This window comes from Heterodontus francisci, chromosome 2 (assembly GCF_036365525.1).
Source record: "Heterodontus francisci isolate sHetFra1 chromosome 2, sHetFra1.hap1, whole genome shotgun sequence".
In the NCBI taxonomy this organism is placed as follows: domain Eukaryota; kingdom Metazoa; phylum Chordata; class Chondrichthyes; order Heterodontiformes; family Heterodontidae; genus Heterodontus; species Heterodontus francisci.
In genome coordinates, this window is record NC_090372.1 from 154,823,672 (window position 1) to 154,843,111 (window position 19,440).

General features: G+C 42.2%; 1 protein-coding gene across 11 annotated transcripts in view; it reads right to left on the minus strand.

The window, feature by feature from the left end:
- akap9 (A kinase (PRKA) anchor protein 9) overlaps positions 1-19,440 on the minus strand; it is a 362,971-nt gene that overhangs the window by 334,894 nt on the left and 8,637 nt on the right. For all 11 annotated transcript variants that reach the window (XM_068012548.1, XM_068012537.1, XM_068012517.1 and 8 more), the window contains exon 2: positions 6,429-6,674. In XM_068012548.1, coding sequence (XP_067868649.1) covers positions 6,429-6,674 — 246 coding nt within the window. The remainder of the gene's footprint in view (positions 1-6,428; positions 6,675-19,440) is intronic.

Genomic DNA, 19,440 nt, shown 5'->3' on the forward strand with positions numbered 1-19,440 from the left:
ACTACTAAAGCTCTTCGACTCGCCACACTTTAGCCCCGCCTTTATGGCTGCCTGCCAGCTCTGGCGGACGCTGGCAACTGACTCCCACGACTTGTGATCATGTCACAGGATTTCATGTCACCTTTGCAGACGTCTTTAAAGCGGAGACATGGACGGCCGGTGGGTCTGATACCAGTGGCGAGCTCGCTGTACAATGTGTCTTTGGGGATCCTACCATCTTCCATGCGGCTCACATGGCCAAGCCATCTCAAGCGCCGCTGACTCAGTAGTGTGTATAAGCTGGGGATGTTGGCCGCCTTGAGGACTTCTGTGTTGGAGATACGGTCCTGCCACCTGATGCCAAGTATTCTCCGGAGGCAGCGAAGATGGAATGAATTGAGACGTCGCTCTTGGCTGACATACGTTGTCCAGGCCTCGCTGCCATAGAGTAAGGTACTGAGGACACAGGCCTGATACAGTCGGACTTTTGTGTTGATACCCTACACCACGGGTAAGCCATGTGCTTGCTTCGCTTGCATGTATCCAGTAAGAGAAAATGAAATGTTGTTAGCTCTCAACGAAGAGAGTATTAGTAATTTCCCTCAGGCAACAGTGAACAGCAAACCGCGCGATGTTGCTAATACCTCCAGCTTCAGTCTGGAAGTAGCAAGACGCATAAAAGCTCATTGCCATGGTCACCTTCACTGCCACTGCAGTCCAGTTTTTGCCCTATTCTGAGGTGACAACTGTGGCTGCAGCAGGTGGTAGATTTCACTGAGGACATCCTTACAGAAGCACAGATGTCACACATGTTCCTTGCTGAGGTTCAGAGAATTGTTCCCTGAACAGCCTGGAAGGATATGGCCACCTATTGACAGCCCTTCTCCCCTCCTGCCCTCTCTTCCAGCAGTTTATTCTCCAAGTCATGTTGTATTCCAAGGGGAATGCCTACTAGTGCACACATTTCTGGGAGCCACTGGTTTGTGCAGAAGTCTTGAAGTCAGCAAAAATTCATTGAGCACCAGCCATACCACTCCCTGTAGACCTGAACAATTTTAAACTATAGAAAGCACCAAACACTTGTAAAATCAAAGCAACAGCCAGAAGAAAATCAACTAACCTGTAAGCAGTTGATGATCTCTTTAAATAGCACTTGTGGCAGGGGTTAGGCCTTCCACCCGCTGAACACATGCTCAGCTGTGTCAGGTGAAGACAGGGAGTCGGCTGGAACCATGAGCTCCTAAAATGGCACCGCTGGCATCAAATCAGAGTTGCACGCTGATTGATATCAATAATCTGCCTGCTCTGCATACTTCCAGCAGCCATTCACTCTTCCTGCGCCAACACCTTCACCAATATGAGGGGTTACAGACAGGTGGTATTTTAACTGACTGCAATTGTATTTTAACCAAGTTAGCCCAAGTGTTGTTCAGGGTCAAATAAACAGACAAATTACAAGTTTTCCTGTAGGTAATAAACCTATTTTTACACAACTCCCAGGACAGACGGACGGATGGGCACGCATGCACGCACACAAATAGATGGAGAGGAAAAGGGCAAGAGGTTTGAAGTGAGGTAGGTGTTTGTGGTTCATTGTAAACCTGATTAATCTTCTGAGGACAATCACTTTTAAAGAGGTTTTTTGTTTGGTATGTAGGGGTTTGTAGTCTTGAACTTGTTGAGGTGTTGTAGATTTCTGGCAGTTAAGACCTCAGACTGGAGGTAGCAGTCACTTTCAGTTCTCCGCTGCAGCAAGTTGAAGTGTAGAATTAGCAGCAAGGCTTCTTCCTTGTTTTGGCTAGATCTCTTTCCACAGGCTCTTGCAGGACTGCTTTCTGTTGTTGTGATCTTCATGCTGTCACCAGAGGGCTACCTTTTAAGGTCAAAATCTATCACATTAGCAGGTCTGTTAGTTGACACATGGCCTTCTTCCCTGCTGTAACCACACAATGGACCAGGATGTGAAATCCATGGTTATCTATTGATGTCTGGGTGGGTACCATTCTGTTGATGTGGCTACTTCACACCTTTCTTTGTCGAAGAACCGTTCAATTCAGGAGTGTCCCTTGATGGTTTCAGGATGGGTGTAGTTAACACCTCTTAGTCCGAATGTATCCTTTTGTCCTTTTGAGACAGTGAGGCAGTTTTTGGATACACAGGTCAGGTCATCTGACCTTCAGCAGCCATCTTTGCAGCACATTGAAATTGACTTTTCCTTTTTAAAAAAAAGTGGACAAAGAGTCCACATTGGAAAAAAAAACATAACTTAAGTTAGGAACATGATAGGTCTTTACTGGGCATGACAGACGTCTGACACCAAAAATGTAGACGCCCACTTTGGACACCAGACAATACCCATCGTGCCCCAATTTCTCCAGATCCAAAGTTCCCAAACAATTCTACCTTAGACGCATCTTTGAATTTCCTCAGAAATAGCAAGAAAACTGTGGCCTCAACTAAGAGCAAGACCATCCATTCATCTGCTGCATCTCCTCTTCCACCTTGTCCACCAAGCCAAACATTCCCTCAAACTCCACTTATCCTACCCCTAAAGCCACATAACTATCTAGTTTTTCTGACATTTCTCCAAATGCCTGAAGCTCATCTCATCCACATGGCAGGCCTCTTTCTCTCTTATCTGCATTACTACCAAATTGATCACTCAGCTTCTCATCCTGGTCACCATGCCGGATGACACTGTGAAGTGTTCTTTCACCTGATACTTTCCCACTCTTTCAAAACCAAAGTCATCATCGCCTCAAAAAAACACCTCCTTTAATCACCCTGTCCTCACAAATGAAAAAATAATTATCTTCTTTTCTAGAGAAACATTTTCAAAAATATTCGTGTTTTCAATTAGAATGTTTGACTGCTGCAAACAGTACATAGAAACATAGAAAACAGGAGTAGGCCATTCGGCCCTTCGAGCCTGCTCCACCATTCATGATGATCATGGCTGATCATCCAACTCATTAACCTGTTCCTGCTTTATATATAAATATAGAGCTATATCTAACTCCTTCTTGAAAACATACAATATTTTGGCCTCAACTGCTTTCTGTACTAGCGAATTCCACAGGCTCACCAGTGGGTGAAGAAATTTCCCCTCATCTCAGTCCTGAAAGGTTGACCCTGTATCCTTAGACTATGACCCCTGGTTCTGGACTCCCCCACCATCAGGAACATCCTTCCTGCATCTACCCTGTCAAGTCCTGTTAGAATTTTATAGGTTTCTAGGAGATCCCCCCTCACTCTTCTGAACTCCAGCGAATATAATCCTAATCGACTCAATCTCTCCTCATACATCAGTCCCGCCATCCCAGGAATCAGTCTGGTAAACCTTCGCTGCACTCCCTCTATAGCAAGAACATCCTTCCTCAGATAAGGAGACCAAAACTGCACACAATATTCCAGGTGTGGCCTCACCAAGGCCCTGTCTAATTGCAGCAAGACATCCCTGCTCCTGTACTCGAATCCTCTCGCTATGAAGGCCAACATACCATTTGCCTTTTTTACCGCCTGTTGCACCTGCATGCTTACCTTCAGCGATTGGTGTACGAGAACGATCAGGTCTCGCTGCATATTCCCCTCTCTCAGTTCATAGCCGTTCAGATAATAATCTGCCTTCCCGATTTTGCTACCAAAGCGGATAACCTCATTTATCCACGTTATACTGCTCCTGCCCTGCATTTCCCCACTCACTCAACTTGTCCAAATCACCCTGTAGCCTCTCTGCATCCTCCTCACAACTCACCCTCCCACCCAGTTTTGTGTCATCTGCAAATTTGGTGATATTATATTTAGTTCCCTCATCTAAATCCTTAATAGATATTGTGACTAGCTGGGGTCCAAGCACCGATCCCTGCGGTACCCCACTAGTCACTGCCTGCCATTTGGAAAAAGACCTGTTTATCCCTACTCTTTGTTTCCTGTCTGCCAACCAATTTTCTATCCATCCTAATACACTACCCCCAATCTCATGTGCTTTAATTTTACACGCTAATCTCTTATGTGGGACTTTGTCGAAAGCCTTCTGAAAGTCCAAATAAACCACATTCACTGGCTTCCCCTCATCAGCTCTACTAGTTACATTCTCAAAGAATTCTAGTAGATTTTTCAAGCATGATTTCCCTTTCGTATATCCATCCTGACTCTGCCCGATTCTACCACTGTTCTCCAAGTGCTCTGCTATAAAAACTTTGATAATGGACTCTAGAAATTTCCCCACTACCAACGTCAGGCTGACTGCTCTATAATTTCCTGCTTTCTCTCTCGCTCCCTTTTTAAATAGTGGGGTTACATTAGCTACCCTCCAATCTGGAGGAACTGTTCCAGAGTCTATGGAATCTTGGAAGATGACCACCAATGCTTCCACTATTTCTGGGGCCACTTCCTCAAGTACTCTGGGATGCATACCATCAGGCCCTGGGGATTTATCGGCCTCCAATCCCACCATTTCCCCAACACCATTTCTCTACTAATACTGATTTCCTTCAGTTCCTCTCCTTCACTAAACCCTGTGTTCCCCAACATTTCTGGTGTGATATTTGCGTCCTCCTTTGTGAAGACAGAACTAAAGTATGCATTTAGTTGGTCAACCATTTCTCGTTTCCCATAATAAATTCCCCTGTTTCTGACTGTAAGGGACCTACATTTGTCTTCACCAATCTTTTTCTCTTCACATACCTATAGAAACTCTTACAGTCAGTTTTTATGTGCCCCGCAAGATTGCTCTCGTACTCTATTTTCCACTTCTTAATCAATCCCTTTGTCCTCCTTTGAATTCTAAACCGCTCCCAATCCTCAGGTTTGCTGTTTTTTTTGGCAAATGTATATGCCTCTTCCTTGGATCTAATGCTATCTCTAATTTCCCTTGTAAGCCATGGTTTGGCTACCTTTCCCGTTTTACTTTTGCGCCAGACAGGGTTAAACAATTGTTGCTGTTCATCCATGCGCTCTTTAAATGTTTGCCATTTGCTATCCACCGTCATCCCTTTAAGTAACGTTTCCCAATCCGTCATAGCCAACTCGCGCCTCATACCTTTGTAATTTCCTTTACTAAGATTCAGGACCCTTGTCTCAGAATCAACTACGTTACTCTCCATCTTGATGAAGAATTCTATCATATTATGGTCGCTCATCCCCAAGGGGTCTCGCACCACTGGATTGTCAATTATTCCTCTCTCATTACACAATACCCAGTCTAGGATGGCCTGTTCTCTAGTTGGTTCCTCAACATGTTGGTGCAGAAAACCATCCCATATACATTCCAAGAATTCGTCCTCTACGGTATTGAGACTAATTTGATTTGCCCAATCTATATGCAGATGTAAGTCACCCATAATTACAGATGTTCCTTTATTGCATGCATCGCTAATTTCCTGTTTAATGCCATTCCCAACATCACCATTACAGTTTGGGGGTCTATATACAACCCTCACTAATGTTTTTGCCTCTTAGTGTTTCTCAGCTCTACCCATACAGATTCCACATCGTCAGAGCTAATACCTTTCCTCGCTATTGCGTTAATTTCCTCTTTAACCAGCAATGTATCTCCACCGCCTTTTGCTTTTTGTCTGTCCTTCCTAAATACTGAATACCCCTGGATGTTCATTTCCCATCCTTGGTCATGTTGAAGTGATCTTTCAAAATCCACAATAAACACGAATAATGTAAGGAATGTTATTTTATGCATCCCCATAGTCTAACAATGATCAATGCCTTATGAGAACAAAATGATATAAATATTTTTTGTGGTGTGAATTTCTTTCCTACATTTCAATTCAAAAATCAGGAAAATATTTAGCAATTAGCTCGTCAGATAACACCATGTTTTTAATTAAAAAGCTGCTCATTACAAAAATAATTATGCACTAGTTTTCACACTTATATAATAGTGGTTTATAATCCCAGCAGTGCAGTTATAAGAGCGTACACTTTGTTTATAATCCTACAGTCATTTAACAAACTTCAAATACAAGACACACAAAGTACAGGTCAACATGGTCGCCTGGGGCACTCGAAAGCCATCCCACCCTTACGAGGGTGTTTTTGGGTTAGGTCACTTTTTCTGAACACCTGGAAGCCAGTGGCCAACAACTCCTTCCGCTAGTGGCAAGATGTATTCCGCTTTCCCATTATGAGAAAATTCTAATCCAACCACAAATATGTGGATTAGGTACTTTGTGGGACACATGCCAACCAGAACACATGATGTATGAACTCAGCCTGGAAATGGGAAAATATCACGCTTTTAGTCCCTCTTACTGTAGAACCGTACAACCCGACCCCTCTCTCAAATGTCAGAAGACACTCCTACAGAGGGAGAGATAGGTTAATGCCAGTGAGAGCACACAATACTCATGGTTCCCCACTGCATATCAACAAACTTTTACTAATACGTCACATTTTATTCAATTGAAGGAAAACAAGACACAAGTAGCTCTCACCTCAACTGTATAGGTCTGGTCCTGTTTGATTATATTTCCACTGTGTAAAATCCTATTAATTATGAACTCTGCACCATCCCCCGCTGGTCCTCTCTCTGCACTAGTCTTAACACCTTGCGGCTGATGCTTAGCTGAGACATGTTGCATTTGTTCCTCCATTTTGCTTGCTACTTTTTTCTTCTTCTTCTGCTTTTTTCCAGGATTTTGAAGATCAGTCTGAGCTTTCCGTTGCCGGAATTGGGCAAGCTGAAAAATATAAAAAGTTTTGATCAAATTTTCCATCAATAGAACCTTTAATATAGTTGTATAAGATCTTACAGTTACAGATTGCAGTGCAGCTTAAATGCTTCGGCTAACAGAAACTGAAACTCTGAAGTGAATTATAGAAATTAATTCCATTATATGTATTCTCTTTTGCCAAGCTTACACATTGTACAGTTCCCTTCTGGATAAAATGTTGCACCATTTCAAACCATAGCTTATTAAAAAAAATTCCATGTGAGGATTTACATTTCAGAATATTTCCTATTACATTTTCAGTGGTAATGATTTTGTTGCTTGCATAAACTTTCTGTACAATCTGTGGAATATACAAGGTTAATGGGTGCTTTGATTGAGGTGTTTTTAGGATGTTGAAAGGAATTGATAGAGAGAAACATTTCCCTGCTGGTAAAGGAGTCTCACACAAGAGGACATAACCTTAAAGTCAGAGCCAGGCCATTCAGGAGAAAAGACAGTCATAACAGCACAGAAGGAAGTCATTCAGCCCATTGAGACCATCTCTACAATCCAGTCAGTCCTATTCCCCACATTATGCCCACAGACCAGCATGTTTATTGCCCTCATGCAAAGCATAGTACAAGTGTGGATAGTACAGTAGATGCTAGCTCAATAAGTTTAAATCCAAAATAGATCTTTGCTAGACAAGGGTATAGAAGGATAATGGAGCCAAGGCAGATGGGATGGAATTAAGGTACAGATCAGCCATGATCTCATTGAAAGTAGAACAGGCTTGAGGGGCAGAATGCCCTACTCCTGTTCCTACATTCTTATAAGCAATCCAATATGAAACAGTGATTCACTTAACTAAATTGGACTATGCCAGGCCTCCATTACTTGAGTAGACTTTACACAATATGCTTTCCAATGTCATTACAATCTTAAAAAGAGAAAATTGAAGCAGTATTAGTATTGGTATAGATTCAGAATGACCTCCAACCCAGGATAATCCTGACAGGATCGAGAAACAAACGTATTCTCTAACATAAAAATGTATTTTAAAAATTGGTGAGTAGAAATATAGTATAATAGATGGTTGACAAAATGCTATTTCAAATCAAACAGTTCTGATGAGCTTCACTAATGAAATTCATAAAACATTAAGCTGTTTCTGAAAGCTAGAATCTCAAAGTTGAATGTTTGTTATATTCACTGCCAGCTACATATCATTTTATAATAGGTACTTAATTTCTTTAAATTCTATTTACAACAGTCGCACTGAACTCAAAGATGGCATGACATAAATGAAACGGAAATAGTGACATTGGACCCTAACATGCATGTCATCTTAAGTGACGCTGATGTGCTACCAGTTTTCTTTGCAGTCAATGCAAAAAGAAATTAATGAGACAATATATAATGCTGCATTGTTAGTGCTGATCCTGTCACTCCTCCCCTCCCTCAATAGAAACTACCAGCACATTTTCAAAAGTACCAGTTTAGTACCAGATGAACTAGTGAGTACTTATACTCACTCAAAAATGTAGACTGCTAACAAACCTGGCACAGAATTGATCAGCTTCCTCTGTGGTTCTATACTGTACAGCAACAAAGCGAGATTAAAAGGTAAATGTTCAAATTAAGATTTACATGATTCAGCTTCTCTGACAACCCTTTCACCAGTCAGATGTGATTCCAAAGCCACAAAGGATAACAAATATGAACAGCTAGGGGCTAAATTAAAAAGGAGAACCAAAAAGATAATAATCTCCGGATTATCACCTAAATCATGAGCAAATTGGCAAAGGGTCAATAAGATTAAAGAGGTAAATGCATGTGGGAGAAATGGTTTCAAATTCGTGGAAGATTGGCACCAGTACTGGGGTAGGAGGGAACTGTTCCGATGGGATGGGCTTCAGCTGAATCATGCTGGGACCAGAGTCCTGGCGAATCGTATAACTAGGGCTGCAGATAGGGCTTTAAACGAAATAGTGGCGAGGAGGGTTCAGTTGCATGGAAAAACAGGAAGTTAAAGGAGAAGGTAGGAGTGCAGGTTAGTGGTGAGGCTGATTGTTACCAAACTGCAAGAAGCATACTGGTTAAACCAGAAGAGAGAAATAATAAACAGGCGAATAATGCATCAGTGCTGAGGGACAGGTTAGGGGGTATAGCCAAATAAGAGTTCAATATACAAATGCATGGAGTGTAAGAAATAAACTAGATGAACTGCTGGTGCAAATTCAAATGGAAAATTATGGTGTGGTGGCCATTGCAGAGACGTGGCTGCAGGATGATCGGGACTGGGAACTAAATATACCTGGTTATAAAGTTTACAGGAGGGACAGGGAAAATGGCAGAGGGGGTGGAGTAGCCTTACTGATTAGAAATAATATCACCTCATTGGTGAGGGAGGACATAATGAGGGGAAAGCATCCAGTGGAGACCTTATGGGTGGAACGGAGGAACAGAAAAGGATCTAAAACTGTAATGGGTGTTGTGTATAGATTCCCTGGTAGCAGTTCTGAGGTATTAGATTGTATAAATGCACAAAGCAGGCAAGTGTGTAACAAAGGCAGAGTAGTATTAATGGGGGATTTTAACTTGCACACAGATTGGGAGAGGCAGAGTAGCACCTGTCGGAAAGGTAGTGAATTTCTGGAATGTGTCCGGGATAGTTTGCTACAGCAATATGTCCTAGATGTAACAAGGGGACAGGCAATATTAGATTTAGTTATGAGTAATGAGCCAAATTTAATTAGTAGCCTAACTGTGCGTGAACATTTATCAAATAGTGATCACAACATGATCGAATTCAAGGTAGCGTTTGAAAGTGAAAAGCACGAATCAGCTACTAGAATTTGAGACTTGGGTAAGGCTGACTTTAACGGGATGAGACAGAGACTGTCCACGGTAAACTGGATAGATCTGTTAATAGGTCAAACGACTGAAGAACAGTGGAGAATATTTAAAGAAACATTTAACGAAATACAGAGCGAGTATATACTGAACAGAAAAATGCTCCACTTCACAGAAAAAACAGACATGGACAACTGTAGAGATTAGGGATAGCAGAAAACAGAAAGAAATGGCTTACAAAAATGCAAAACGCAGCACAGATCTGACCGAATGGGATCAATACAAAGACCAGCAAAGTGTCACAAAGCAGCTTATGAGAGCTACTAAAAGAGATTATGAAAGGAAACTTGCAAGGGACATCAAAATCAATAAGAAATTTATAGTTACATAAAGGGAAAACGGGTGGTCAAGAGCAATGTAGGCCCACCAAAAACTGAAATAGGAGATATTGTCATTGGTAATGGGGAAATGGCAGACATATTGAACAATTACTTTGCCTCAGTATTTACAGTTGAAAAGGAGGATAACTTGCCAGAAGTCCCGAAAAAATTAATAGCCGATAGGGGACAGGGACTTAATACAATTAACGTAAGCAAATCAGTAACAAGGAAATTAATGGAACTAAAGAGTGAGAAATCCCGAGGACCTGATGGTTGCCATCCGAGGGTGTTAAAGGAAGTAGGGGAGCACATTGTAGATGCCTTAACAATAGTCTTTCAGAGTTCCCTAGATTCAGGAGTGGTCCCTCTGGATTGGAAAGTTGCACGTCACTCCACTTTTTAAGAAGGGTGAAAGGGGGAACCAAGGAAATTACAGACTAGTTAGCCTGACATCTATGGTGGGCAAGTTGCTGGAGTCTATAATCAAGGATAGGGTGACTGAACACCTAGAAAAATTTCAGTTAATCAGGGACAGCCAGCATGGATTCATGACGGGAAGGTCATGTCTGACAAATCTCATTGAATTTTTTGAAGAGATGACTAAGGTAGTGGACAGGGGAGTGTCCATGGATGTTATAAGAGACTGTTAACTAAGGTAGAAGCCCATGAGTTCAGGGCAAATTATTGACATGGTTAGAAAGTTGGTTAAGTGGTAGGCGACCGAGTGTGGGGATAACGGGTAAATACTCCGATTGGCAGGATGTAACTAGTGGTGTCCCGCAGGGATCTGTGTTGGGGTCTCAATTATTCACCTTATTCATTAATGACTTGGACGATGGCACAGTAAGTCATATATCCAAATTTGCTGATGATACAAAGTTAGGTGGCATTGTAGACAGTCTAGATGATAGCATAAAATTGCAAGGAGATATTAACAGACTAGGTGAGTGGGCAAAACTGTGGCAGACGGATTTCAATATGGGCAAGTGTGAGGTTATCCATTTTGGACCAAAAAAGGATAGAGCAGGGTACTTTCTAAAGGGAAGAGGTTAAGTACAGTGGATGTCCAAAGAGACTTGGGGGTTCAGGTGCATAGATCTTTAAAATTCCATGAGCAAGTGCAGAAAAAAGGCTAATGGAATGCTAGCCTTTATATCCAGAGGATTGGAGTATAAAGACAGAGGTTATGCTGCAGCTGTACAAAACCCTGGTTAGATCCCACTTGGAGTACTGAGAGCAGTTCTGGGCACCACACCTTAAGAAGGATATATTGGCCAGGGAGGGAGCACAATGTAGGTTTACAAGAATGATACCTGGACTACAGGGGTTAAGTTACGAGGAGAGATTACGCAAATGAGGCCTGTTTTCATTCGAATTTAGAAGGTTAAGGGGTGATCTGATCGAAGTCTTCAAGATATTAACAGGAAAAGACAGGCTAGATAAAGATAAACTATTTCCACTGGTTGGAGATTCTAAAACTAGGGGGCATAATCTAAAACTTAGGACCAGACCCATTCAGGAAAGATGTTAGGAAGCACTTCTTCACACAAAAGGTGGTAGAGGTTTGGAACTCGCTCCCACAAACAGCAGTTGAAGCTAGAACAGTTGTTAATTTTAAATCTGAGATAGATAGATTTTTGTTAAGCAAAGATATTAAGGGATATGGGCCAAAGGCAGGTATATCGAGTTAGGCCGCAGATCAGCCATGATCTCATTGAATGGCGGGACAGGCTCAAGGGGCTGAATGGCCTACTCCTGTTCCTATCTTCCTATGCTCCTAGAATAAGATGTGGCAATTAGAACTGTATATTCAATTTTTTTTTCTAGTCACTTACATTTCTTGTTGAATTGTATAGGGTTTATGTCTTCATCTTACAGGTGATACAGGTGTAAAGTTTTAATACTTAAATAAATGTGACAACCTAAAAATAAATGTGGAAAATCTGTGCAAACTGCAAAATAGCTTTGAGTGACATCTCTATAAGACGTCTAGAAAGGAACATAGTCTCAATTTTCATCTTCCTCCTGTAAATTGAAGTGTCTTCATGAATCATGTAGGTGCACAACACAGAGCCTCGGGGACCACATTAATTTGCATATATCTCATGTTGCTAATGCTAACTTCCAAATATCTTTCAAACAGGACAAATCAACAAAAAACAATAAGTGTCAATAAGATGAAGAATTTCCAGGGCTTGAGGGTTGTTTCCAACAGTGATCTTGTAAGGTTCTTTATGGTAAGCAGAAGTTAAACACTACAGATGGACAAGCAGACATATTTTCATAACTATCATACAGGTTGAGCGGGAAAATTCCATTTTGCTCCAAATCAAGGCATTAAAGGTTAACTTCATCCTTTAAGAACCAGCTTAACCAATGGACAAAACCATTGCCAAGGAAATATGATGTTGTGGCGATAACAGAGACCTGGATCAAAAAAAGGGCAGGACTGGATACTAAATATTCCTGGATGCAAAGTGTTCAGGAAAGGTAGGGAAGGAAGGAAATGAGGAGGGGTAGCTACATTGATTGAGGAGAACATTGCAGTGCTGGAGAGGGGAAGACCGAGAGGGGTCAAAGACAGAATCTATTTGGTTAGAACTAAGAAACAATACAGGTACCATTACATAGCAGGGGATATTCTATAGGCCACCAACTAGTGGGAAGGATATTGAGGAAAAAATTTGCAAAGAAATTACGGACAGATGCAAGAATTATATAGAGCATAAAAATAGTCGTTTGATAGTACAGAACTTGAGTATTGCTGAAAATAGAGACATTTTGTCAAAGCTTTTCGTCTTGCACTCATTAGGACAACTTGCAAGAATACCAATGTAAGGGATAAACAAATTTATACTGTATGAGAAGAGAGTACTGACTGGTTGGCAAGTGGACTCTGGTAGAGGTTATGCCATGGAGAATGCACCAGTTTATGCCAATGCACTGAGTGTGAAGAAGGGGGTTTGGTAAGTGAGTGACTATTAAGCGTTAATCTGTCAAGACTAGTTTTTGTTTTGTTTACATCTAGCAATTAATTGAAATTCCTGTTTCAGTTAAGAGGTAACTTAGATTTCTTGCAGTTTTAAACAGGGGTATACTAACAGAGTAGCTGTAGCTAGTTAATTAGATGGCTAGCTTCAACTGGTTCTGAGCTTAAGCAGCGTTCTAGCAGGGCTGACACAGCATTGTTTTCAGAGTATAAGTTCAGGGGACTCAGTGCTGCTTGTCTGCATTGAGTGCTGCTGGAGGGCACAGAGTGTGAAGAAGGGAGTTTGATAATTGAGGGAGTTCGGTAAGAAACTATAAATTAAGAAGGAAATAAATTTGAGTGCATAGAGTGTAAAGTGGGAGTTTGGTGCGGGAGGGTGGGGCTCCTTTCTTTCTTTTACCTTTTTTCAGCCTCCAGTAGCTGCCCCTCTCTTTGGTAGAGGGGAAAAAGCTGATTGGTAAGTAACTGGTAAGATATCTTACTTCTCATTGTAATAAAAAAATTTTAAAGTTGCGTTACAGCAGGTCAGCTCCACCAAGTGGATTGTACATCCAGCGGTATGAGGAAAGTCATGGAAGCACATGTCCTAGACGAACACATTTGCAGGAAGTGTCACCAGCTGCAGAAGCTTGAGCTCCAGGTTTCGGAACTAAGCAACAGCTGGAGTCAATGTTGTGCATCCGTAAATCAGAGGATTACATGGATAGCACGTTTAGGGAGGTGGTCACACCGCAGGTTAGCAGCATGCAGGCAGAGAGGGAATGGGTGGCCGCCAGGCAGTCTAAGAGAACCAGGCAAGTAGTGCAGGAGTCCCGAGTCTATCTTGCTTGCTAATCGGTTTTCCATTTTGGATGGTGGTGAGAGCGATGGTTCCTCAGGGGAGTGCAGCCAGAGCAAAGTCTGTGGCACCATGGGTGGCTCAGGTGCACAGGAGGGGAGGAAGAGGAGTGGAAGAGCAATAGTGATCAGGTATTCGATTGTCAGGGGATCAGACAGGTGTTTCTTTGGCAGTAAACGTGACTCCAGGATGGTGTGTTGCCTCCCTGGTGCCAGGGTCAAGGATGTCATGGAGCGGCTGCAGGACATCCTTCTGGGGGAGGGTGAACGGCCAGAGGTCGTGGCCCACATTGGTACCAATAATTTAGGTACGAAGAGGGATGAGGTCCTGACAACAGATTTTAGGGAGTTAGGAAGGAAATTAAAAATCAGGACCTCTAAAGCAGTTAAATCAGGATTACTCCCAGTGCCACTTCCTAGCGAACACAGGAATAGGAGGACTGATCAACTGAACACGTGGCTGGAGAATTGATGTAGGAGAGAGGGCATCAGATTTCTGAGGCATTGGACCGGTTCTTGGGCAGGTGAGACCTGTACAAGATGGATGGGCTACACCTTAACAGGACCTGAACTAACATCCTCGCAGGGAGATTTGCTTGTGCTGTTGGGGAGGGTTTACACTCCCCAATGGGGATGGGAACCTGAGGGGTAGCTCAAATTGGAAGGAAGTAAAGCTGGTAACAGGAGATAGAAAAGTAGCAAATGACATTAGAAGGGAGGCAAAACAAAGGCAAGCATCCACTAGGCTTAGCATGCAAAATGTCAAGACGACAAGGTTAAGGACACTCTACCTGAATGCACGCAGCATTTGCAACAAGGTAGATGATTCAAAGGCACAAATTGAGGTAAATGAGCATGATCTAATACCCATAACAGAAACGTGGCTACAGGGTGACCAAGACTGGGAACTGAATATTCAAGGATATTCGACATTTAGGAAGGAGCGCCAAATAGGAAAAGGAGGTGGTGATGTGCTGATAAGGGATGGGATCAGTACATTACGAAGGGAGGATCTCAGATCGGAAGAACAAAATGTAGAATCTGTTTAGGTGGAGTTAAAAATCAAGAGGCAGAAAATATTGGTAAGAGTTGTTTATAGGCCACCAGTCATGGTAGTGTGGGGCATGCATCAATCAGGAGATTAGAGAAGCATGTAGTATATGTCATGCAGGTCCCCACCTGCCATGAAGGAGGCACATTGGTTTTGTCATATGAACATTGACTTTTAGCTGTTGCTGGAGCAAGGAAATGACTTGAACAGGTCAGCCATGGCTGGAGAAAACATTTGCATACTAACAGACGGTGCTTGTGTAAACAAAGGACCATTCCCTGACACATTCAGCCCACAATGGATGTTAATCAACAGACAGACAGTGAGGGTGTAGGGAAGTGCATTCCAGGGCCTGCTGGGGTGATGCAATCTACAGGGGCCAAGACTGGTTGGACCAGCTTGTCACATAACTAACTGGCTGGTCCAGGGTTATTTAAACTAGCCACAGAGTTTGAACTCAAAGTCTGCTTGCTCCTGGACTGAGAAGATCTCTCCGGTTTGCTCCCATCTCTTTCTCAAGCCTCTGAATCCACTGAAGGCACATGAACCCCAAGAGAGAAAAGTCTCCTACAGCGAACGAGGTTTAAGAATAATACTGGGCCCCAACGAAAAGCAAGACCTACCTACAATCAACGACTCTACAGTGAGCTTGAAGAACCGTGACAAAAACTGTTCAGATATTGCCTCAAACTTTTCCACTTTATTTTTCTTCTGCTCTTTTCTGTCTCTATTTGCATGTGTATATTGCGTTTCCATGTTAGTGTAGGTGCGTCGTGTATCTGTAGGCGTCAACCAAATTAGAGTTTAAGTTCAAATTTAATAAATGTCAACTTTTATTCTTTAAACCTAAGAAAACCATGTTTGTGCTGGTTTCTTTGCCTTATAATTGGAAAGCAGTGGGCGGCACAGTGGTTAGCACCGCAGCCTCACAGCTCCAGCAACCTGGGTTCAATTCTGGGTACTGCCTGTGCGGAGTTTGCAGGTTCTCCGTGACCGCGTGGGTTTTCGCCGGGTGCTCCGGTTTCATCCCACAGCCAAACACTTGCAGGTTGATAGGTAAATTGGCCATCATAAATTGCCCTTAGTATAGGTAGGTGGTAGGGGAATTGAGGAAAGGTGGGGAAGGGGTAGGAATAGGGGATTAATGTAGGATTAGTATAAATGGGTGGTTGATGGTAGGCACAGACTCAGTGGGCCGAAGGGCCTGTTTCAGTGCTGTATCTCTAAATACAATAAATACCAAGGGGGAGCTAAAAACATGGTTTGTGTAAAATTAAACCCTGTCACGGTAAGACCAGGTGACAGTCGGGAGGGACACCTAGAAACCTTTCTCCCCTGGTCGTAACACAATAGTTAATACAGTAATCAGGGTGACTTCCATCTGCATATACATTGGGTAAACCTAATGAGCACTAATGTTGTGGAGGACGACTTTCTGCAGCGCGTTAGGGATGGTTTTCTAGAGCAGTATGTTGAGGCACCAACTGGAGAACAGGCTATTTTAGATCTAATATTATGTAATGATAAAGGACTAATTAATCTTGTTGTAAAAGAACCTTTAGGGATGAGTGACCATAATATGATAGAATTTTACATTATGTTTGAAAGTGAGGTACTTCAATCTGAAGCCAGGGTGCTAAATTTGAACAAAGAAAATTATGAAGGTGTAAGGGGCAAACTGGCTGAGATAGATTGGGAAAATACATTACAAGGTATGACAGTTCATAGAACAATGGATAGTCTTCAAAGAATTATGACATAGCTTACAGCAACTATACATTCCTTCGAGGCACAAAAACCCCAAAAGTAAAGGCAGTCAACCGCGGATAACAAAGGAAGCTAAGGATTGTATAAGATTAAAAGAAAAGGCCAATAAGGCTGCCAGAAATAGTAGCAAACCTGAGGATTGGGAGGATTTTAGAATACAGTAAAGCAGGACGAAGAAATGGATAAAGAAAGAGAGAATAGAATATGAATGCACATTAGCAAAAATTGTAAAAACAGACTGTAAAAGCTTCTATAGGTACGTAAAAAGGAAACTTCTGGCAAAGACAAATGTGGATCCATTACAGGCAGAGTCAGGAGAATTTATAATGGGGAATTGAGAAATGGCACAGAAGCTAAATGATTACTTTGTGTCCATCATCACTGAGGAAGATACAAGAAATCTCCCAGAATTAGAGATCCAAGGGATTAGGGGGGAATGAAGAATTGAAGGAAATTCGTAAGAAGGTATTGGAGAAATTAATGGGGCTGAAGGTTGACAAGTCCCCAGGACCTGATATTCTACATTCCAGAGTGTTGAAAGAGGTAGCTGTGGAGCTAATAGATGTATTGGTGATCATCTTCCAAAATTCTATAGATTCTGCAGCAGTTCCTGCAGATTGGAACATTGCAAATGTCACCTCACTATTTAAGGGAGGGAGAGAGAAAACAGGGAATTACAGACCTGTTGGCAAAAGGATTAGTCGTTGGGAAAATGCTACAATCTATTCCAAAGGATGTGATAAATGGGCACTTGGTTAATAATGATCTGATTGGGCATAGTCAACATGGATTTATGAATGGAAAATTACGTTTGACAAACTGGAGTTTTTTTGAGAATATTACTAACAGAATTGATAAAGGTGAGTCGGTGGACATGGTATACTTGGATTTTCAAAAGGCCTTTGGTAAAGTCTTATAGAGGAGGTTGGTTAGCAATATTAAAGCACATGGTTTAGGAGGTAATATACTGGTATGGATTAAGGATTGGTTAGCAGGCAGAAAACAGAAAGCAGGAATAAACAGGTCATTCTCACGTTGGCAGGCTGTGGCTAGTGGGGTACGGCAGGGATCAGTACCTGGGCCCCAGATGTTTACTATATATACATCAACCAATGATTTGGATGTAGTATTTCCAAGTTCGCAGATGACACAAAACTAGGTGTGTTGTGAGGAAGATGCAAAGTGGCTTTAAGGGGATTTGGACAGACTAAGTGAGTGGGCAAGAACGTGGCAGATGGAACATAATGTGGAAAAATGTGAGGTTATCCACTTTGGTAGAAGGAACAGACGTGCAGAGTATTTCTTAAATGGTAAGAGATTAGAAAGTGTAGATGTACAAAGGGACCTGGGTGTCCTTGTCAATAAATCACTGAAAGCCAACATGCAGGTGCAGCAAGCAGTTAGGAAGGCTAATGGTATGTTAGCCTTTATCGAAAGAGGATTTGAGTACAAGAGTAGTGAAGTCTCGTTTCAATTGTATAGAACCTTGGTTAGACCGCACCTGGAGTAGTGTGTGCAGTTTTGGTCCCCTGACCTTAGGAAGGATATTACCACCACAGAGGGAGTGCAACAAAAGTTCACCAACTTGTTGCCAAGATGGCAGGACTGTCCTATGAAGAGAGATTGGGGAAGCTGGGCCTGTATTCTCTGGAGTTTCGAAGAATGAGAGGTGCTTTCATTGAAACCTACAAAATACTTCGAGAGATAGACAGTGCAGATGCAGCTAAGATGTTTCCTCTGGTTGGGGAGTCTAGAACCAGGGGACACAATTTCAAAATAAGGGAGAAGCCACTTAGGACAGAGATGAGGAAACATTTCTTTACTGAGAGGGTTGTGAATCTTTGGAATTCTCTATCCCAGAGGGCTGAGGAAGCTCAGTCATTGAGTATGTTTAAAGCAGAGATTGACAGATTTCTAAATACAAATGACATAGGGGATATACGGATAGTGTGGGAAAAAGGCATTGAAGTGGATGATCAGCCATGATCGTACTGAATGGCGGACTCCTGCTCCTATGTTACGCACTGCCTGCAGGAGGTGGTAGAGGCAGGATCCCTCACAATACTTAAGAAGCATTTAGATGAGCACTTGAAAAGCCACAGCGTTCAAGGCTACGGGCCAAGTGCTGGAAAATGGGATTAGAATAGTTAGGTGCTTGATGGCCGGCACAGCACGATGGGCGAAGGACCTGTTTCTGTGCTGAATAATTCTATGACTCTATGTTCCTATGACCATAGCATCATAAGGTTTAAGCTAGCTATGGAAAAAGACAAAGAACAATACACAGTAAAGATAATTAATTGGGGGAGGGCCAACTTTAATGGATCTGGCCCAAGTAAATTGGAATCAAAGACTGGAAGGGAAAACAGTAACTGAACAATGGGCTGCTTTTAAAGAGGAGGTAGCTCTGTTACATTCAAGGTACATTCCCACGAGCAGGAGAGACAGAGCAAACAGATTCAGAGCTCCATGGATAACGAAAGAGATAAAGTGCAAGATCAAGCAGAAAAAGGGTGCATAATATAATTGAGAGCTAGGCTGAATATAGTAGGTTCAGAGGGGAAGTAAAAAAGTAATAAAGAGAGTAGGAAAAGAGACTTGCAGCTAACATAAAAGGGAATCCATAATTCTACTACAGGCACATAAATAGTAAAATGGTGGTAAAATGAGAAATGGGGCCGATTAATGACCTAAAAGGGGATTTGTGCATGGAGGCAGAGGGCATGGCTGAGGTACGAAATGAGTACTTTGCATCAGTCTTTGCCAAGGAAAAAGATGCTGCCCACGTCATGGGGAAAGAGGAGGTAGTTGAGATACTGGATGGGCTAAAAATGTATGAAGAGGTATTGGATAGGTTGGCTGTACTTAAAAGTTGATTATTCATCAGGACCGGATGAAATGCCTCCAAGGATA